Source organism: Camelus bactrianus, chromosome 29 (assembly GCF_048773025.1).
Source record: "Camelus bactrianus isolate YW-2024 breed Bactrian camel chromosome 29, ASM4877302v1, whole genome shotgun sequence".
In the NCBI taxonomy this organism is placed as follows: Eukaryota; Metazoa; Chordata; class Mammalia; order Artiodactyla; family Camelidae; genus Camelus; species Camelus bactrianus.
Genome location: NC_133567.1, coordinates 13,792,957 through 13,816,020, shown reverse-complemented (window position 1 = coordinate 13,816,020; position 23,064 = coordinate 13,792,957). Strand labels below are relative to the sequence as shown.

Genomic DNA, 23,064 nt, shown 5'->3' with positions numbered 1-23,064 from the left:
TGTAAAATGCTTATGAAACAACATGAAAAGTAACCCCAAAAAACACAAGCTTGAATATTTGCTGTGATCATAGTTATGTAAAATTGTGACAAGACAGTGGGGTTGAGGGGATTCTACGTGTGTTTCTTTAGAGTTTTCTTAATATTGTTAATGTAGAAAGTGCTACATTAAAACAATGTGTAGGTCTAATGTTCCTGAAAACATAGCTTGAATTCAAGTCCAGTTACTGAATGCACACATGTCATCATTTTCCTAATCAGTGCAGTGTCAGCTCATGTGATTGTCCCCTTGCCTTAAAGTCTTCCCCAAAAGACAGAAGGAAGTTGCTGATGGTGGAAGCAGAAATCTGGTCATATTTATTGAGAAGGCCTATAAAGAATAAACGGGCTTCATACTTAAAACTTTAAAACAGCAGTACCAGTAAATCAGTGGAAAAGCTATAAAAGCAAATTGGTGTCGACATTTATTTCTATAGAAACTACATCTCTGGCTGTAGAAGACTTTCACCAATGCAGGGCAGAACTTGTTTTTCATTAATGGTTTCAGTGGTTGGGACGTGGTCCTTCCAACAATTGGAAAGGTCAGTGAGAATCTGGTTTCTGACTCACTTGGGCATGCCCAGTCTCTGCTTTCCTTGATGTAACCAAATTTCTTAGGAAGGTGAGGACAGCAGAGAAGAGGCCACCTTGAGATCAGGCAGCTTGTGGCTTCTGGAGCCAGGGAATAGTGAGTTGAAAAAGTCTCTGGACGTCATTTATCCAATGGTTCATTTCACTGCAGGCTTCTGTTTGTAAATTTTCTTAAAGACCCCCTTGATTTGATATGTTTATTCAATCTGCAGTTGAAGTCTTCTGGGGATACACTTCAGAGTGGCCCTTTTTCTTTTCTACAAAGCAGTGTTCCACCATTAGTTTCCTTCTGCTTCTCAGGAATGTTAGAAAACTCAACACTTGGTGAGAAGGCAAAGATTAAAGTGATGGTGTGTTGTAATGAAAATACTCTTTCATCCAAGAAGCCACAAGTTATTAACAGTGTCTGATGGATCTCTGGTTCATTAGAGATGATTTATGTTCTGTCTAAACTATAACCCATTTTTCAAAACCAACAGGAAAATTAAAATATATGTGACATATAAATTTTTTGCAAAGATTATTTTCTTCCCAATCACATTAATTTCCATATCCACCCCGACCTTATTTTTCTTCCATCTAGAAATTCTGCCCCATGCACCTGCCTACCCCCACCCTTTCTCTGTACCTTGTACTCTTACTCCAACTTGACAATAGTCGGGATGTTTGTGATGAGCTAGAACCGAAGTAAGGTCATGTTTACAGGTGAGATGAGGTGCTCTTGCTTGTTTCAGCAACTGCCTGGCTTTAACCAATGGGTGGAAAAGACTAGAAAGTGTCTGTCTGGGGTGGTGAATATGGATTTTACTGAACCTAGAAAACCTGAGGTTCAAAGCTCTTGAGGTTTTTTTTTTAGGTAGCTAGGGTTATTTGTAGAATTGGGGAAAAAACTGTTATCCCAGGGAAAGCTTAAATTATAGCAGGAGTGCACAAAATAGATACTCTGTCTCACATGTGTTAAAATTTCCAAATTTAGAACTATTCTATATTTTAACAATGAATAAGATTGCTAGTTGTAGTAGGGGATAAAATATCACTTCCAAATGTGTATCACTGAGCTCTGGAGGTATAATTATAATGTCCTCACCAGGGGCTCAATTTCATAATGCTTCTGGGCCCCCAGAGGGGATTTTGTGTGATTGCAGGATTTGTCAGAGTGCAGTCTTAATTTGATGCTTTCCTGTACATTCTGTTTCATCATGTATAAATCTAACATTTATTTGTCATTGTTTATTTGCTAGCATGTCTATACTAGTTTTGGCTGCTTCCAACCTCATTCCCCCAAGAGTGGCAAATATAAAGAAAGATCCTCAGGCTTCCATTAATCTTGTGTCAGGAGAGTCTATGTAACAAAATTGGTTTTTCTGTCGTGTTTCATCAACAGTCCAGGTGATTGGGACAGAAGAAGGCATAGTTCCCTGAGGTGTTGCAAAGGTCAATTCAAACAGGGCCAGGACTCTGTTTTTCCCTTGCCCAGGTTACCACCCACTGTCCCTCTGGCCACCTGCCTGCTTCTGCTCAGCACTGATGCCAAGGGTAGCATCTGGCCTGGGGCTGTGAATGCAAGTCAAGAGCTCTACAACCGTGAGCTGTGGGTGCCCCTACCTTGTCACCTGTGGGCTTCAGTGGCCTTGGAAGGGGCTACATACTGCTGTCTGTCCAGGAAGAGCATCTTTTCCAGGTGGTCTGCCTAGCAAATATGAAGAATCAGGCCATATTTAAATGTATGCCCAGCTTTTAAATGTGCACCCAGCTGTGCAGCTTTTTCTCACTGTTTTGCTCAGTTGATCTTTTCTCCCTACTTAAAGAGTAGTGACATACATTTTAGGAAGAGGCATCCAGGCTTTTCCTCTATGCTCAGACTAGATCACGGAATCGACTGGGTGTTGAATTTGGCCAGTAGAGCCCCAGGACATCTTTCATTCCCTTTTCTCTTTATGAGAGATCTTTCACTTGAGATAGAAAGTGAGCTAGCAAGATGGCCTTCCATGGTGTACTAATGATAGACAGGTAGCCTTCCATTGGGTACAACTAGTGGAAAGATGGCCTTCCACTATGTACTGTGCCAACAACTCTCCCTCCACTTCGGGAGAGGTACCAAATAGTTGACCCAGGAGTGGGTAAATAAAGGCTTTGGTCTTTGGAGGTAAATGCACAGGTGGGTAATTAATCCAGTTCCCTGCTTTGACATGCTGGGTGTTGGGGATGGGTGTATGGATGGGTAACTGCCACCAGACTTCTGGCACCCTGTCATATAGGGCTACTTTTGGTACCAAGACATCTGCCTGTACTGCTCTATAAATCTCCCCAAACAAACTTCATCTCACTGATCCTTCCATTGGTGTGCACCTCCCCTCCCAGCCTATACCGAGACTAGCCTCCTTGGACCTTCTTCTGTTCCTTCTCTAGGAACCACTCCTTGGTTTAAATGAAGTCCCTTTGCAGTTCACCTCTAAGTACCCTCTAGATCTATATAGTTTTATGAATTATGTCCACAATATGTATGTAGGCAGGTAGCTAGATAGGCATGAATTGATGAACCTGTGTTTGCTTGAGCCTGTTTCTTAGGGTATTGGAACAAATAATTCAAAACCTAAAATTTGATAAATCATTTTTTAAAAAGTTGATTGAATGGTAGCACCACCACTTACCTGCCTATCTAATTTTAGCTCAGAGTTTACATGTCTTCAAAAATTGTCATGTATCAATAATATTCATTCATTCAAAATATTTAATGAGCACCATATGTGGCCAGAACTAGAGAGCGAGGCATGGTCCTAGCTCCCATGGAGCTACAGGCCAGTCAGGGAGACAGGGAGAGAAGTAATTACAGTCCCATTGGATAAGTGCCATAATGGAGGCACAGGCTTATGTATAAACCATGAAAGATCAAGTCCAGCAAGGGAATTAAGGGCTTCCCAGAGCCAGGCTCCCAGGTATCAGTAGACCCAGTCATGGCATATATTTCATGGTTCGGGTTGACATGGAGAAATCTGGAAACAACTATGCTGATTTGACAAGCAGGGGAGGATTTGTAAATAAAGTCCGTGGGTCTCTGTGCTTTTCTGATTTGGGGATGGTAGTGGAAACATCTACCTGAACTAGATGAGGGCTGATTCTTTTGGCTTTCTCAGTGGTCTCAGTCTTTTCTCTTTAGCCCCGGAAACAATAACATGCATAGTATTCAGTGCAGAAGAGTTTCATCTTCAGAAGACATAAAATGACGAGTGAAATACCTTCTGTGCTCGTGTAACTTGACCATTCTTAATGCCTTAAACTGTTCAGTAAGTCCAATAGGGAAACACGGAAAAGAAACACATGGGAAATAATCCTGGAATATCAAGTATACAGACTTTGATTGGAACATGCTCTCAGGACAGGTATGGAGAGGACAGGAATTTAGGGGAAATCAGAGGGGGTTTTGTCCTGGGTCTGCCCCCTTCTGTGAGGAATGAGGCTGGACTTTGTCTCACCACATATAGGTGCACTGTGGGCAATTTATGTGAAAGCACTTTGTAAACTGTAAAAGTTTTACCAATGTGAGGCAGGGTTATTATCATTATTTTAAAATGCTACTTTATCGCCTGGAAAAGTTAACACACCTCCAGAGAGTAATGTAAGCATTGAAACAAATCTAGTTTCTGTAATATCTCTTCCCTCATTATGTAAGAAATCCTCTAAAAGCAATGCTGGTGGATTTTAAGATTCAGTTCTTAAATTTTGTGCAGTTCAAAGTAGAGTGGTCTGTTGTGTTTTCTTGGGCTAGCAGATCATAAATACATCCATATGATTTTTATTTACTGCTCACTGGAAATTATGAAATTGTTTCTTGTTGAAACTACAAAAATATTTAGCTTTAATAAGTATTCTCCAGATTTTAGGAGCAATTTATGAGTCTTATGTTATCCAACAAGCATCACATCTGTGTTGACAGTGGATGAGGCATATGTTTTCTGGCATTGATAACTGTGAGCAAAACAATCATAAATAGGAATTACTCCGGCATTTCAGAATTACGTCGCAAAGGATCCAAGCTTGGAATGTTGTACCTGAAAATTATGTGTGTAAATGCTTGTGTTCATTAAATTATAAACCTAAAATATAAGATGTCATCCAGCTGAAGCCTCCCATTTCACAGATAATAAAACTGAGTCTCAGGGAGCCTAAATTATTTGCCAGAGTTCATTCAATAAGGGGTGGAGTCGGAACCTGAATTCAGACCTCTTGACTTCCTCTGCAGTGGTTTTCCCACCAGGTTAACCTGCAGAAGTTCAAGTACAAAAAGTGATACTGATGGGCAGCTAGGTGAATAATAATATTATTATTCCTTTTTGAAGATAGCTGAACTTAGAATATATTTCCAAACACTATATTGATTGTCCATATCTTGAAGCAAACTCCCATTCTTCTTGAAAGTGTTGAGTCTCTGAAGGTTCAAAATTGATCAACCGTGAAACTGTGACCTAATGTAAACTTGCTAAGAAATAGCATAATAATATCCTTGCCCTGAGGGCAAAACACTCAGCTCTAGCTTTTTCCCTTTTATCCTTGCTCTGACTACAATCATATTTCTTTGTGAGTATTTCCTCTTTGCATTGTGGTACAGCTGACGTTGATAGATAGCATGGAGAAACTGAATTCAAAAAGAAAAAAAGAAAAGAAAAAAAAAGCGCTTGTACTGTTGGCTCAGAAATGATGTGTGTGGAAAGCTCTCTAGCTGCCCTCTTCATTCTTTTTTTTTTCCCCCTCCTTGGGCTGCAGCTGCTGACAGCAGACACACTGAGCTATAATTTGGCCACATTTGGCTCGTGTAAATTGTGATAAACAGTGAGCCCATAATATTTATTTTAAAGATTCATTCAGTGAAGGTAAGTATTCTTGACTTGTGTATACACGCTAGTGAATGGAAAGCTGCAGATATGAAAAAATAAGCTCTTAATTTCACGCCACACAATTAATATAGCTGCTCGATGCTCTATTCTTCACAGGTGCAGGGGAGTTGGAACCCTTTGAAGAAGTGTGTAGCTAATAGCCCATATATAATTCGGAAGAAGAAATCTTCAATGGAAGACCCTTGGGGGATAAATGGACAGTCTGTAAGTAAACAGAATGTCAGTCCTAAGGCAAGAGTTATTACTTTTAAAATCGTAATTACTATTTTTGTTGTAACCTGAGTGTCTGGAAATTCCTCAAAAGCTCTGTACCAATTTTTAATGATTTTCAAAGTTATGAATTAAGTAGGACATGATTTCATCAGCCTAACCTAATTTATATCTTTCTTAAAGGCATCAGTTATCAAAAGTAGAGGTCTAGAGGAAAAAGCTAACCTTTAATATTACTTGAATATACCAACATGCATAACGTAATTTTCAGACTTAGATTTTCCTTTGCCTCAGGGAAAACATAGATTTGTCTCATGACACTTGAAATGAATGCCTAAGTTTGGATTGTTTTGTATGTGTTTGTTATTTATGAGAACACTTGTGTGGGTGTGCATGTCTTTAAAATGTGTAGTTTAGTGTGGTAGTTTTACCAGTTTGACAAACTCTTGAGTCGGCTTTAAATTAAGGAGAACCTTAGGTCTCTTGGGTTTTATTTTGTTTGTTTATCTTGCGAGCAGAAGAGAAAGGGCTCAGAAATTTTCCTCAGGTTTGTATCCTTTGGCTCATAAATGAATATTCCCAATTAGAGGTAATCTTATAAATAACCTTTGAGTTATTTAGAGCTTGAAAAAGTCAGTGGATTTTAATGTTAAAAAAAAAAGCCTATTTCAGTAAGTTAGAGTTGTTTTCTTGGAAAATTTCCATAGCAATATTTGGGGTGGCCTTATATAGCTTTGCCTTGTAAATTCTCTGATCAGTTATGGCACTTTTAGACGTGTGGTTTTGTAGCTCAGCTTTGTTCGCCATGGAATTATTACAAACCCGAAGTGTGATCTTTAGTAATGCTGTTGTGGTTCCTGTAAATGTGTGTTTTACAAGACCTACTGGTTGTTATGCAATAAGCAGTAACTGCTAATGGATTAGAATTTTAATAACACAGGGTCAAATGCTATCAAGGTCCTTTGGCAGTCACACTGTATGCAATTACCAACTGCATTTTATGGATCTCCCAAATCATCTTGTGAGGTAATTCACAGAAAGCACTTCGAGAACATTCTGTACGGTGTAGCTTTCACACTGAACAGGAAAAGCACCCTTAACACATTTAATTTGTGTTCTTTTAAACTCCTGTCCTGGGCCTGTGATCTTCGATTTTCTTATGATACAAAAGATGGTTTTGTAGTGCATATAAAATAAATGAAAAATAAATGCACGGATAACCGCTTACTTACTTACCTAAAAGTAACTTTCTTCTTTAGATTGATGCAGGTAAAAGTGTCAGAGAATCGCTAACAAATTGAACAGTATCTGCAAATAAATGCTACAGAATTTCTTCTGAGATTTTATATTCTGCCAATTCTCATTTAAGACAAGAAATTAAGGTGTGAGACATATTAAAAAAAAAACAGGTAAAGAATATAATAATTGAATTTTTTTTTTCTGCCTATCCTAACACAAAGAGGTGTTTAGTGGGCTAGCTCATCATGTACCATTTTGAGGGGTTTTGTTCCGTGAAGAGTGAAGCAGTTTTATCCTTCAAAGATACCCGGCTGTCTCAGAGGTGGAAGACTAGGGAGGGCTGTTTCTCAAGGGCAGACAGCATGTGGCATCAGAGAAGCCGTTTCCGGGCAGTTTGGCCCCTGCCCACTCAACTGCAAAGGGCACGCAGTGGTTTCAGAGGTCCCTGTGCGGGGTGGGCTCCTCCCAGCTCACCTGCTTTGGCTCTCAGGTTTCCCCTTTCCTGAGGGAGGTGGGGACATGGGCTCAAGATGGAAAGAGGACCTAGAACTTAGCTGAAAGCAATAAAGTAACAGGAAAATTAAGGAGTAGAGGGAGACCTGGTACCCGAAGTGCTTGCTCTTCCAAACGTGAATTACGCTGTCCTTTGCTCACAAAGTTTTTCTTAGAGAAAGTCAACATCTTCAGAATAAACACAAAAGTGTATTGTACCCCCAGTAGTCTGCGGATGTAGCCCCTGGACCGCAGCGGAGTTTTGGAAATGTGCCTTTCATGTGACAAGAGACGCTGGCAAGAGACCACTGGCAGAGGTGAGGTAGCTTCTCATTTTGAGCCTAAGGACGTGTGGCACTGGGCCAAAGACTGAAATGAGAAATTCTGCCTTTCTTATTCTGGAATTTTCTGTGTGTTTTCCAGATCTTGGAAGAAGTAGCTCATGTGGTTTTGCAGGTCTTGTTGACTCTTCCAATTGCCTCTGAGGACAAAAAGGAGAGGAGGACATTGGTGGGGCTTTACATCACTTTAGTGTTAATTCTGGCCCCTCCACTAGCCCCTCTGGAGGAGCCCCATTTGGATGAGCCCAGCTCCACTGTCTCTTGGGGGTCCTCTCAAGGTAAAGGCCTCTGAAACACAGACATCAAAAGGCCAACCTATGGCTACATCTTTCAAGTTCTTTAGTTTATGAGGATTTCTAAAGGGAAATTATGTCAAGATGAGAAAGGTACCTACTAGCGCTTAAAAAAAAAAAAAGCAAATTAAAAAAAAATCACTGTATTTTCCTAATGAAGCTGTGATCCCTATAGTTAAAAACCCTGCATGCTGTAAACCTAAACCTTGTGTCTGATTTAGATAGAGTCCTGGCATCTTGAAAACTACATTTTAGATTCAGAGTCAGAAGACAAACTAGTATGTACAGAGTAGATGAACAACAAGGTCCTACTGTGTAGCACAGGGAGCTATATCAATGGCTTGCAGTAACCTGTAATGAAAAAGAATATGTCTGTCTGTCTGTCTGTCTGTCTATCTACCTACCTCTGAATCACTATGCTGTACACCAGAAACTAATGTAACATTGTAAATCTCTATAAAACAGAGACAGTATTTATCTTCTATTATTTAAAATTGTTATTTTGTAGGGGCTAGAATATAGCTCAAGAGGTAGAGCACATGCTTAACTTAGCATACACAAGGTCCTGGGTTCAATCCCCAGCACCTCCTCTAAAAATAAATAAGTAAATCCTCCCTGCAAAAAAATTTAAAATAAAATAAAGTTATAATTTTGTAGGTCAAGTGGGGTCGTGTATTTAAAAATTCTTTGATAACTGAAAAGTGCATTATAATTCTAATGCACTTTTATTGTAAGTATCATTAGAAAAATGTCGGTCATGGATAAAAAATTATCTGGACACCTTCAAGTCCACAATAAAAATTTTTAAATGCAACCATTATACCAGTGCCAGGTGTTATAAATTCTGACACTACATATGTTTGGTTATGTTATCAGCTGTGGAGGGAATCAGGTCTCCCAAAACTCTAAAAGGAGCATTTTATTATAAATGGTAGACAGTTAACTTCCTTTTATTAACAAAACTTCAGATGGTAATATTTTAGAGCTTTTTTGAATAATTGTATTTTAGGGCTCTGTTGTATTCTCATAACTATATGGTAAAATTGAAATGCTAACAGCTGTTATTGCAAGAAAACCATGAACTAAAATATGTATATATCTTATTGCTATACTTGGACATTCTAAAAATGAAAAGTGACTTTTGACCAAAATGTAAAAATTAACTACATATTTATTAATGGAGAGAAGGACACTATTTAGCAGAATATTTTACTGAAGGTAGTTATACAGGTACAGTACATCCACATAAGTCAAATTAACTGGGAAATTATAAATTAAATCAGGATTCCATTCATTCAGCTTTACCAAGAATGAGATACTTTATATAAGCGAATTTTTTAAGTAAATGAAAAAATATAGAATTCGGTAGTTTTCAGTTTCCTTTTTTAAAGCAGGAGCCTGTGTTAGTTCCATCAGGCTGCTGTAACAAAGCACAATAAACTGGGTGGCTTAAAACAACAGAAATTTATTGTCTCACAGTTCTGGACGCTAGAAGTCCAAAGAAGTTGTTGACAAGGCTTCCTCTGAAAGTTGTGGCAGAAGTTTTCCTTGCTTCTTCTCAGCTTCTGGACATCTAGAACAATCCTTGGCACTTCTTGGCGTGCAGCTATGGCACTTTGATCTCTGCCATGTTGTCACTTGACATTCTCCTCTTACGCCTGTCTTTTCTCCTCTTCTTATAAGGACATTAGTTATATTGGATTAAGGACCAACCTAATGACTTCATCTTAACTTGATAACATCTACAAAGATCCTTGTTTCAAATAAGGTCACATTCACAGATACCGGGGATTAGGACTCAACATATCTTTTTCGGGCCGATACCATCCAACCTGTAACAAAGCCTAATGAGAATATGTGGCTTCAAACCTTATCTATTTGCTTACCCATCCCACCTCCCTCCGTCTCACCACTTGGAATAACTCAGTTTACTTGGTGGCAAATATTTCAACTCACCATGAGCTGGCTTAAGCAAACAAAAGGAAAGTCTTAAGGAAAAAGGTATCTGAGGAATTCAGGGAGATTTCTTTCTATTTTTCTCTACACATTTTCTTCTGTCCTCCTTTTCTTTATAGACTGGCTTTTGTACTCCCCTTGTACAGCACTGGCTGCCTGCCGACCACAGGTTACATGTTACTGATCCATCTACCATGCAGAAAGAAAGACTCCTCTTGGTCTGGCGTGAGTCACAATTCTGTGGCTGATGGAGCCAGGAGCTGCAGCAGAAACATGGCAGTGCCCAGAGTAGGGACTGGGTGCACCACCCAATAGGTGCCTCCCATAGAACCTTCAAGAAACCCCCAGGTGTACTGATGGAGGCACCAGTTTGAAACCACCATTCTAGTCCTATCTCATGATCTTACAGATGGGGAGGTTTAGCCTTTGACGTACCATCACCTACATGCTAATCATCTTGATAGAAAAACCTACAGGTGAAAATATATACAATTCTTTCCTGATGACTTAAGGTCTCTTTACAACTGTCAGTTATAAGCTGCATCCCTAATAAGCTAGTTTCTCTTCTCTCCCTTGATCTGACAGTAGCAATGCTTTGCATTTTCAGCTCCAGGCAGTAAAGCCTAGAGCTGGGGCTAAACTGGCTATAATGGGATAGATACTTTTGTGAAAAGACAGGCAATTGGGCATCATGAAGAAAACCTTGACTTGGAATCAGAATACCTGATTTTGAGTCACATCTTCCTAACCATGGGACCTTGGGGAAGTTATTTCAACTTCTAAGCCTCAACTTTGTTTTTATAGAGATAGTAAGATCTACATTGCTGGGTCTCTGTGATGTAGAAATAGGATATCATATGCCAAAGCACTTTGTAAACTGTAGAGCAATATATATGGCCATTAGTGCCAAGCCCTGTGGGGCATAGTTTTGGAAAATGCAGGGCACTTGGAATCAGACATATCTGCTCTGGTCTGTGCCCTGCACTTGGGCAAGTTTTTAAACCTCTCTCATCCTCAGTTCTTCCTCAGTTGTAAAGAAGAGATAATAATACCTTCTTATATGATTGGAAAGAACATATGAAAGTCAGCTTGTGCATGAGAACACAGTTTCTAGAGCCTGACCCCCTGCATTCAGATTTGAGCTGCAATACTCAGTGGCCGTGTGACGCTGGGCATGTCTGTAAGCCTCCCTGGGGCCACTTTCCTCGTCTGTAGACAGGGATGATGTTAATAACTTACATCACATGGTTGGTGTGAAGATGGAATGAAATTATATATGGGAGAGTGCTCAGACTGGTGCCTCACATACAGGAAATGCTATCTCTGTGTTTGCCATTGTTACTAATATTATCTCAAACATGCCAGGCACACATATAGTAAGTGCTTAAAAAACACTGGTGGTTATTTAATTAAGATGGATCTGACTGGGGCGATGAGATACTACCTCTTAATTGAATTCTATTAGACACACATTCACAGGGTCAAGGGGAGATGGTGTGGGATGTCAGACCATGCTGGAAGGAATAAAGCAACATTTCCCTTTGCATGGGCAAGGCTGGTATGCCCCTTAAAAGAGCTCAGGTTGGAATATGGTCTGAGAGTTTGGAAGAGACTGGCTGTCAAAGTTCAAAGTGGGTACCAGGTTGTATTACCAGTTGGGTATTTTAGGTGAAGAATAAAACCTAGACAGGAAAATTAATCCAGAGCCAGGACAGTGACTTGTTTATATTTCTAGGGCCAAACACAATGTCAAGCCCTTTGCATGCACTCCATAAACATTTGTTTATCTGAGCTGACCGGGATCTTGTGTCCTGGGACAGCTCAATTGGTCCATATGCACCAAACAATTACAGTGTGACAGGGATGAAAATTGCTTGTGGCTGATGCTGTAAAGAAAGCAAAGAGGGGCTCTAACCACTGAGACTCACTGCCTCTGACCTGGCACCTATGTGTGGGGCGCTGACAGCACAGTGACCATGGTGCTCAGAAGTGGATGTATACGAGCAGTTACCAATCATGCCATTTGCATCTCTCTTTCTGAGGAAAAGGCACAGACTTTGGGACTTTTTTTTTCTTTGGAGGTAAATGCAGCTTAAATACTTAAAAGAAAAAAAAAAAAAAACAACACTTTCTGGTTTACAACTTTTTTATAGATGAAAAGTCACCAAAAGTGTGAGCTCAAATAAGAAATCCATTTCAGTATAGCAAAAACACAATAAAGGACCAGAGAGTAGATCCTTTGGGCTTTGTCGGTTAGAAGATCTCTATGGCATGCACTCAGCTCTGCAGTTGTGTCGTGAAAGTATTGGCAATACAGAACAGAGCCCCGGGGTGATATTAATGTGCTTCAGTAAATGGAGGATCCCTGCCTGTGTTCTCTTGTTAGCACTCACAGGTGAGCCTACCATTGCACTCCCACCCTCTTCAAGGTTTCCCATTTTGTTTCCATCAGGGTAGCTCTGTCATCCTGGATTTGACTTATTTCCTCTCTCTGAGTCTCGTTTTCTTCATTTATAAGATGGAGAATTGAGGAGATGATCTCTTCTGGTTCTAACAAGTATGATTCTATTAATGTTCATTTTATACTGGGTAATTGAAGTTTGTAAAGTTTATGCATTGCAAAATAAATGTGTGCTGGTTGCCAGGGGTTGGGCAGGAGGACTCATTGGGAAATAGAGCATCTTTTTGAAGTGCTCAGTTTGAGGATCTTATTCCACAGTTCCAGGATTGCCTTTGACCCTAATATGATGCAGCTTCACATTTCTAAGGTGTCCTTTTTTTTTTTTTTTTTTTGTGACCTTCTTTATCCCTCAGTCAATGAATATGATTATTGTAGAGCCCATAGAATATTTTTATATTGGCACTGATATTGTGATAAGGGTTCTTTGATGTCTTCATTTCTGTACATGTGTTATTTTACTTATATGTAATATTATATACAAACATTCCTATGATTAATTTTAAAAGGTGCTTGGAATATCTTAAAGAAGCACTTCTACATTTTATTTCCACTTCCTGTGTTTGTAGCGAGTTGAAAATATGGTTATAAATTCTTGGATACTCCTCCCTTTCATACATGTAGCTTCTTGACGAGGAACCCCTTGAGATGAATTCCTCCCCTTGGGTATGGTCTAGACTTAGTGACTCATTTCCAATAAGTGGAAACAAGGGAGAAGTGAGGTGTCAGTGTGGATACTAGGTCATGAAAGCCACTGTGGCTTCCTTCTTGCTCTCCCTTGGTCACTCACTCTGGGGAAGCCAGCTGCCATGTTGTGAGGGCACTCAGGCAGCCGTGTGGAGAGGTAGACTCTGAAGCCTTCTTCTTCCTTTCTCCCTGTGAGGGAGCCTTCTCAGAAGTGAGTCCTGCAGCCACAGTCTAGCCTTCAGATGATGCAAATAACTGAGGTGCATCCTATGAGAGTCCCTCATATCCAGCAACACTTAGATAAATGGCTCCCAGATTTCTGATTTTCAGAAATTGTGCAAGATAATAAATGTGTGTTATTTTAAGATGCTAAGTTTTGGGGCATTTTTTTTACACAGCTGTAGATAACTAATACAGTAATCTCATCAACTATTTTTGCATTAAAATTATCTTTACTCTATTTATATAAACATATAAATAAAATTAATAAAACTATTTTTTTCCTATTCCATTTCATGTAGAAGCAATCACAGGGTGTTTTCTCTCTTTTGCAAACTGGTTGTATCCAGCTGTCAGTTTATTTATCTTTATCTGCTTCCTCAGACAGAAGTTTTTTTTCCTCACACAATAAATGCTTTAAACTGCTAATTAACATATATTTTATTCTCTCTTATATTGTCCACACTTACTTACAAATCTGCTTACCTTCCAGACTGTGAGCTGTCTGAGGGCAGAAGATATGAGCGGAATAATCACCCTCCTCTAGCATTCAGCCCTCTCTACTTTGTACACTGTAGATGCAAAAAATGTTTTGGTTGCATGAATGAATGAATGAATGAATGAATAGGCACAGTTGCCTGGAGCAGAGGTTTTGTAAACAGAGAGAAATCTTCACATGTGCTAGTTTGGCAGCTTTTGCTCCACGTGGTTCCTGGGAACCAGGCACCTTTGGAAACAGACCAGAATCAAGCTCAGAGCTTTCCTTGCTCCATCAGGTTTCATCAAGGTAAAGGAACACTGAAAGCAAACATCACTGCTGTGAAACCTCATTAATTGGACCTCCGTTAATGGAAAATTTCTGACAATTTAAGCAGAGGATGAAGTTAATTCTTACATATGTCCTTTAGGAAAATAGGATTATAAAAGAAAATAACAATATAGATTAATTTTAACTGTAGGAAATATACGAAAGAGGGCAAAATAAGCTGAATATCATATACAAAAATTTCATAGGCTTTTTGCAAATAAATGTTATTCATTGAAGAAATTTTTCCAAGTGCTCTACTATGTTAAACTAGATCAATTAATGTTTATATTTCAGAGGAATTCTTGAAATTTCTTTGAGAGGTCTCCCAAATTCAAACTGAACAGAAATCAGACTAACAGTCTCTTTTTAAAAAAATTTTTGATTCCTGCAATGCTCACATCTCGCATCAATAAAGTGATAACTGAGCTTGTGTTCTTATTAGTTCAAGTCAGAGGATACCCGTGGGGTACAGGAGGGAGCATGGGCTTGGCAGGCAGCCGGAAGCTTGTGTTGGAGTTCCATCTCAGCCGCTGGCTGAAGTGTGTGCAAATCTCTGATCATTTCTGAGCCACAGTCTTCATCTCTAAGACAAGATAATATTTCACTCCTGGGTATCTCAGAATTCTTGTGAGGATCAAAAGGAGAACACGCGTGTCTTTATTAAGCAACACATGTACACATGTTGTGTGTTTATCAAAAAACAACAAATGCATCTCTCTTCTTCCAGATTGTACTAAAAAAATTCCTGGGTCCTTTTCAATAGTTTTCCCTTTTTTTGTAAGAGAAAGGAAAAAAGTTTTTTTTAATTACTGATTTTATTTCATTTTGAAATATGGTGTTCATAATTCGAAGGGACATGAGATAATTGCTATTGGGCTGTTCAAATATTGAAATAGATGACTGTTCATTCAGTAGTTCTTGTTTTTACTTAAATCATGTATGGACTAAAAATTCCTTTGAAGAATCCTAAAATTTATGGAAATTTATTTTAATCCCTAGAAATTCTCAATTTTTTTTATTATATCAAACATCATTTGGCAAGGCATATAGGATATGTTCATTTCTCTCTTTAATGAAGCTATTGTATTTCTTTCAAAGGATAACCATCTGAGATGTTTTTCAAGAATAAAATTTTATGCTTTGAGTAACCAAATATTCACCTCAACACCAGTCATGTTTTACAAGGAGAAAAAAAAAATACCTCCTAGATTATTTATCATTAAAGTGATTTATTTAAAATTGCATTTCTAATTTCCCTAATTTCTACTAAAAAAAGAAATAGATTTTCTTGGCATAAGAAACAATGACCAAATACATGTTTCACTTTTTTTACCCTCAGTGTTTACATTAGTGATTTTTAGTGCTTTGTCTATCCAAGTTTCTCTGAAACATTAAAAAAAACAAACATACATTTACCTGACTTTATGTGGTAGGCTGGGAGGGTTAACTTCAAAAACTGGGTTCAAAAATACTTTGTGTTCAAGTATGTGAAATTATATGCCCTGAAAAATGTTGATAATTGGTTAGCTATGCCTGCATTTAACCACTTGTGTTCTCAAAATAGGAGACTGTTGGTGGTGAAGTGGAACTTAAGCAACTTAAAATAATTTCATCCATAAAGCTGACTTTGATTCAAGTTTATTTGTTAAAAAGTTCACATTATGGGGAAGGGTATAGCTCAGTGGTAGAGCGCATGCTTAGCATGAACGGAGCCCTGGGTTTAATCCCCAGTACCTTCATTGATAGATAAATAAATAAATAAATAAATAAATAAATAAATAAATAAATAAATAGTAAACCTAATTACCTCCCCTCCACCAAAAAACATTCACATTAGATCTTAGAAATTAGCTGTTTGCTCAGATTCCAAATTATCTGGGGAAAAAAAATAGACTTACCATTTACTGTGGACCAACACAAACAGATCTATATTTTAACTTAATCAATTAGCATTTTATCTTGTCTTTTTTAAAAAAATGATTATTTTTCTGGTTGCCCTGAGGTAGTTTTTAAAATATGATGACTGACTTCAGTCAAAATTGATATGCTCTTTATCTGTTTTCAAATCAAGCTGTGAGTTAGGCTGCCATCTTAAAACAATATAACCAATGGACATTTTCAAATGAATGCGTGATCTATTTGTGATACTGACTGGGGACTGTAAGTCACAGAACCATCAGCAGTGGCAGCAGGGAAGGTACTGGACTAATTCACACAAGTGCCATGTGAGTCTATGGTGAGTGAATTCATTACTCAGAGCATTCAAGTCCTTTGAAGATTATCTTTCACTTCTTGGGACAAATGTGATCTGCTGCAATTTTAACTGAAATTAGTATTTCCTATACTGCCAGTAAGAGTTGAATAGATTTTCATATTACTTTGGAAGAGCAGGCTCTAAAATCTTAGAAAGTTCTCACCTACCTTAAACAATGAGAAAGGATGGTATAATATGAAAGCACTTGTAAAAAAAAAAATTAAGTTTTTAAACCTCTAGTTTAATGAAAAGTTTTAAGATGATAAATGTATTCTGCTAAAAAAAAAAAAAACAACCCACAAATACTGCATATTAAGTCAATTGAGATATTGTTCCAAGTCCTTTTAAGTTGTTGCCAAACAAGTTGTTTGCGTTGGTAGCTAAATTTTCTATGCACTGTGTATTTTGAAGTCATTTAAACCAATAATAGTCCTTAAACACTACAAGTTACGGGAGAAGATGAAATGGGCTGATTTTCTTGGGAGGTATCCGCTTTAGGTCCTTGGAGATGTGTGGTGCCTACTATTACTACAAAGAATAAATAACATTTATTAGGCACTTACTACATAACAGGGCTGTTCTAAGCACTTTTCACATATAGCTTTAGCTCATTACTACTTGGTGATAATCTGTTGAAGACTCATGCATGGGAATATGGTGGAACTGGATTACCTCTAAAATCCCTTTCACCACTGAGATTTAGTGAATCCATGATTTATTACCTAGTGCTTAATGAAAGAGCGGAAATAGGGCTATAAGGATCAAGGTGGTTTTTCCATATTCAGGGAGGCAAAATGCATAATGCTCTCTGTGTTCCTTTGGGGTTAGCATATAATTTTAAAGAAAATGTGCTATATTTTTCCAGAAAGGCTCACACAAAGCACATACAGATTAAAAATACTTCTGCTATTTCTTGCCATTTTCCAAGCCCTCTGTGAGTTCTAAAATACAGTAATGAATTCCCTTAATTCTTTATAGTATCTAACAAAATTAATTCTTGACCCTTAATTAAGTAGAATAGGCTTTAGCTGGTTATAAATTAACTCAAAGTAATAAACTTGTTCTTTCTTCCTTTCCTCCTTTCCTTCTTTCTCTCTTTCTTTCTTTCTCTTTCTTTCTTTCAAGTTCAGGTCAGTAGTTACAAATTTGACCTTAAAATGGGAAATCTAACTAATTACTTGTAGAATAAGCAATAAAAACCTTTGAAAATATGTGCAGCCTCAAGAGAAAAGTATAACAAAGCTTTCTTGTGAAATGTTTAGAAAACACAAAGCAATTTACCTCACTTTTCTTTGCATTTACAGTAAAAATAAGTATGTTTAGAAGTTGATGGTTAAAAAAAGTATATTGAGACCATATATCCCACTTCTAAAGTTTTACAAAAGTAAAGGAATTCTGCAGTGATTTCTCCAGTTAATAAGTGCCTGCTTTTCCATGCATTCTGGTTTCACAAATTTCTGCAGGGCGTCCATGGATGCTTCTTCATTTTGCTTTGAACAGTCTTTCAGCTTCTCTTGTTTCTTTGTATATACATGAATTGCTTCCCATATGTAGTTCCAAATTAAAAAAAAAAAATTAGTATGAGTATTTTCAGTTAAGTTAGAATAAAACTCACAAATATGCTCATCTTGTTAGACTTAATTCCATGATATTGAAGTATGAGTGATACTGAGCACAAATTTGTGCTATGACTGAAGGTATCATGTTCAGCTATTTTTATAGCTTTTTTCTCATTATTTGTTGATGCTGTTTTCATCTATTATTAATGATACTATATATGTATATATTTGATTCAACTCCAAGTAATGCTGGCTTAATTTGAATTAAAAAAAAATTTTTTTTTTAAAGAAGGGAACTAAGTATAGGATTGGGGGAATAATTAACCTAGTATGTCCAGTCTCATGATAAATATTTTTTAAAAAACTTTTGCAAATGTACTTAGATGTTGAGATTCATGAAACCCTGGGAACCAGAATATATTTGCAACTAATTACAAAGACGGCTAACTGCAGTCTCTTATGTAAATTTTAAAATGATGTGACTTTTAAAAATACATTTATTAAATAATTAAATTCTTAGATAAATAATTAATGTTAGAATTAAAAATAAATTCTAATGTCTAATGTGAACTTTTGGGGGATAATTAGGTTTATTATTAATTAAATAAATAAGTGTATTAATACTTAAAGATGCCATATTTGGGGTTCATCTATCTTCTGTCTGTATACTTTGGATCTGAAAAAAAAAAATGTTCCCAGCTTCAGTTTTTATTTCCAATGTTCACTACCTCTTGGATGGAATTAGCCCAAATCAAGAGGAGCTCAATTCAGCTCACTCAAGCTGAACCCTGGCCTGGGGGTGGGGAGGTGGGGAGAGGAAGCTTTCCTTCATCTCCTTCTCTGAGGTGTGGTTCTGTTTACTTTGGAGAGAAAAGATACAATTATCTCCTAAAGTGGATTAGACATGGCAAGAGGAGATGATACGTTTGCACTATAAACTCTCAAGCAGCTGTGAGAATGCCTTATGTGTGAAATTTCTTACCTTCTTAAAAATCTTGATAGAGTTGTAGCTAAGCTCTTAACAGTCAAAAACAAACTGCCAGTGAAGTTTATTTTCTTTTTTGCTGAGTTTTCTGGACCATTGTTCCGCTTGAGGGGCCCTGTTTGTTAGTTTTGGCCCGAGGACCTCTCTTCCTTCAGGATAAGCTCTCCTTAGGCACTTGTACAAGTCGGTACTCAGGGGCTGCCTAACAGTTTATTCACAGCCCCGGCTAAAGCATAATTCAACTGCCTCACTTCCTGTCTCAGAGGAGGGGGTGGCCAACAAGGGGGTTTGTATCTGTAATGTAAAAATATAGTTGATTTTGTGGAACACTGGGACATTTTTGTTTGTTCTTATAAAAGATTCCTGCTGGAAGTTTTATTTTAAACTTGGCTTTTAGCCTTTTTTTTTTTTTTTTTTTTTTTTGCTGTGCCTTGGATGCTGATCTGATTTTCTGCTTTCACGGCCCTTTTTTAAAAAAAAATTTAAAATATTTAATTCAACATTAAGTGTGCTTACAAGCCACATAGCAGAATAAAATCACATTACAAACGTTGTAGTATTAGATTTTATCACCATTTATTTCTTCTAGCCTGTCCAGGGATTTCTTCATGTTCAGTAGAACTAATTTGCAGTCAGACATTGAGGTCTTCTAGGAGGCCAGCAGGCTCCAGAAATTAATTTATCCAAATAACCGATCCCTCCTAGGCCAACCATAGAGGGACACCAAAATGGCCTAAGAAGGCAGAGCCTCCTTTTGAAGTCTGGAATGTTTTGACTGACTTGAAACAGGCGGCTGGAATGAAAGGATAATTTTCAGTGACCCAGGGGATTTTTTTGCCATTTTCAAATATTAGGTAAAACAAAGAGAAATTGCTTGCTCTAATTTAGAAAGACTTAGTAATCAGGAAGGCGACCAGACTGAGAATAAAGTTCCAAGGTACATATAGCAGAAGCTTATTTACTGGGCTTAGGTTGCTGGCAAAAATCAAAATTATTATACCCTTAAAAAACCTTACAGGAGCTATATTTTAGTCAGTATATCTGCATTTTCATCACCTATACCTGCATTATTTTCTTAGTATTAAAAAAGAGAGAGAGTTCATTGCTTTGATTAGTTGCCACCTAAAAATACTGCTATATTAAAATCTTAATTTTATTAAATGAACAGGAGGCTATATTTTAAAATAGCCTACCTTACTAAATTGGTTTACTGGAAGCCCTAAGTAGGTATTTCATATTTGTCAAATTTTCAAAAAAATTAAATCTTTAAGGCCATTAATTCTTGAAAGCCAACTGTCACCTGAGCTGAAGCATGAGACCATCCAGGTGTCTTTTGACTACCAGCTCAGAGTAGATCAAAGTCATTTTGAAGAGACTCCTTCATTATACTGTAGATACATATTCATTGTTGCAGAAGGAAAAATACCTTTTCTGGTTTTGGTTAAAAAAAATGAATTAAAAGTAAGAATTGGTAACCAAATAACTTCACATTAAGATAGAAATAGGAACTGCTTCTTTTTACACAGTACATCCCATGTCCCCTATAGCACAATTACGCACTTAATAGTATTATTTAGGAAAAAAAGGATTAAATAATACTTGTAGTTGAAGACTTCTGGGTATTAGTAGATGCCAACTGACTTTCTGGTTTTAGAGTTTATTCTACAGTTTTGGAGAATTACACAGTAATTTAGGTACTTTTAGGCCATGAGTATGCCAATCCTGTTGCAGGCACTTGGTCATTCTTGGTCCTGGATTAATTTAAATGAAAAATAAATTTGTAATTGTATTGATTTTGATCTGTATTCAGGTTTGTTTGCTGGTTTTGAATTGCAATTACTGAAGCTGTCAAACCTTTTTCCTTTAAGTTTTATCTTTTTGTACCAGTTTTCCATTAGATTGGCTGCCCTTGCAAAGCTAAAGTGCACGGTAAATATAAGAAAAATCTCTGAAGGCAGACTGTTCTAATGGGAGGTGACATTCACATTATTCTTGGGTGTTGCAGAAAGAAAATAGTATTGTCATTCACCTTTATATCATTTTCAAGTTTTTCGTTTAGCTACTGAAATTCTGAGTAAAAAATAAATAAAAAACTCAGCTCTTTAATAAATTGTGGGAAATAGCCTTTGGAAAAGAAGTAAATTGAGAGGTTTAAGTAATGGTTGACTGGGGCCAGCAATGTTGATGAATTTAGGTGGGAAGGGGAGTTAAGCTGTCTTTGGTAATAAGAGCTAAGACTCTCTGTAAGTACATGGTAGAGGTTTGAGAAACGTGTGCAACTGAAAATATAGGAGGACAGTTAGGAGATAGTAGTTGCTTCTGCCAGTGGACTACAGCGGAGAATATCTGCCAGGGTCGCACAATCCACTGAGCCAGGGGAAGAAAATAGAATTTCTAGTTTTAAATTTCCATCTTTTAAAAAAAAGTATTTGTGTAGGTTTTATGTGTAATATGTTAATTAAGTGCTGTTTGCATTAATGTATAGATATATGTTGCTCAAATTTTTTTTACTGATGAGGAATTAATGTTTAAAAGATGTTTGGAAATGGTTAGTTTTGATAATAGCTAGCTATATGCTTTATTCTGCATATTTTCCATTAGGAACCAGCAATTTTATACTTTGATAGGGAATCTAAGTAATACAAAACTCCTTTGTATTCATGATTAATAAATGCATATAGATATTTTCATGTTGAAGATGAATATTTCATATTTTTCTCTACATTCTGAACAACAAATCTCAGTGGGGCCTGACCCACTTGATTTTAAAGATATTTTATCTTTAAAAAGTAATACTAGTTCTTTACTTAAAATCAGTGTAATGTGAATGTATATCATTACATACATATTACGTTATGCATACATATAATAGTGAGGAACCTTGAGTAAAAGGTAGCTGATCTTTTTTTTTAAATTATGTGAATAGACTTGATGATAACTATTTTCCTCAATACTATGCATAGGTTCATCACTTTGTTCTGTCTGCAAGTTACTATAAATTTGACATCTGGATAATTAACCCTATAGTTACTTGGCAATAAAAGACTTAGTGCTTTTTTTCCCAAATAAAAGATTAAAATATTTTCATGTAGAAGAAGAGTTCATCTTAGTATGTTTAACTGCAGATGCCCAAGGATAATGAATTCAGTTTCGGGCAATTTGAATCTGAGCGGTTTGGAAGATATGTGGGTAATTTATGTTGACAGCTGAAAATTTGGACATAAGTTTCTAGAGTGGACTGGCCTAGAAGTATAGATTTGGGGCCATTAGCAATTGGATGATTCTGAAGCGAATATCTAAGATATCCCAGGAAAAGTGTGCTGAGGAAGAAAAGGACCAAACAAGAGAAGATTTAGAGGGATATTAGAGCTGAGGAGAGGGTGAGGGTGCAAGTATGAAGTCTGAGGTGCAGTTGGAGAGGGAGAGGAGCCAGAGATGGTGAGACAGCACCCAGAAGAGGAGATGTCAGTGGTACCAGGTTCCTTTGAGGGATCAAGATGGATAAGTACTAAAAGGTATACAGTGGACAGTGGACCGTAAGTCCTAGCAGTTCGATGGGAGAGCGAAGGGTGGAATCCAGATTACTTGTGTTGATAAGTAAATGAGAACTGAAGTATTGAGATTCAACAACCCTTTCTAGCAGTTTGACTGAGTAGGAAGAGTTAGAGCCTTAGCTAGAGCGAGATGAAGGACCGAGGGAGGATTTTTAAAGGAGAAGGTGTTCATGCCAGAGGGAGTCCATGGAAAGCCCATCCTTCCTCCTCGGGTTCTAAACTCCCTCCAAAGTCACTGTCTCATATGCCCCTGCTCTTCAGAAAGCACGACATGGTAGGAAATGGGAGACGTATGAGGAAAGCTGTATTTGGGGCCACAGGATATTTATATCTGCATAGTAGCAAATAATCATGTATGTGCTGCTGGGTGAAGATCAACTTGTACTAACTGTCATGCTTCTAGAAGCTGTACTTTTTTCCTTGGCTTCGTGTATTCCATGCCTACTTTTCTGCTTGGCAAAAGCCTCCTCCTCCTTCTAGTTTGAAAT

General features: G+C 37.5%; 1 protein-coding gene across 7 annotated transcripts in view; it reads left to right on the top strand.

Annotated features, from left to right (window-relative positions):
* EYA1 (EYA transcriptional coactivator and phosphatase 1) overlaps nucleotides 1-23,064 on the top strand; it is a 284,064-nt gene that overhangs the window by 5,554 nt on the left and 255,446 nt on the right. For all 7 annotated transcript variants that reach the window (XM_045504413.2, XM_045504411.2, XM_045504412.2 and 4 more), the window contains exon 2: nucleotides 5,618-5,725. In XM_045504413.2, the coding sequence (XP_045360369.1) occupies nucleotides 5,693-5,725 (33 nt within the window). In that variant the 5' untranslated portion in view covers nucleotides 5,618-5,692. The remainder of the gene's footprint in view (nucleotides 1-5,617; nucleotides 5,726-23,064) is intronic.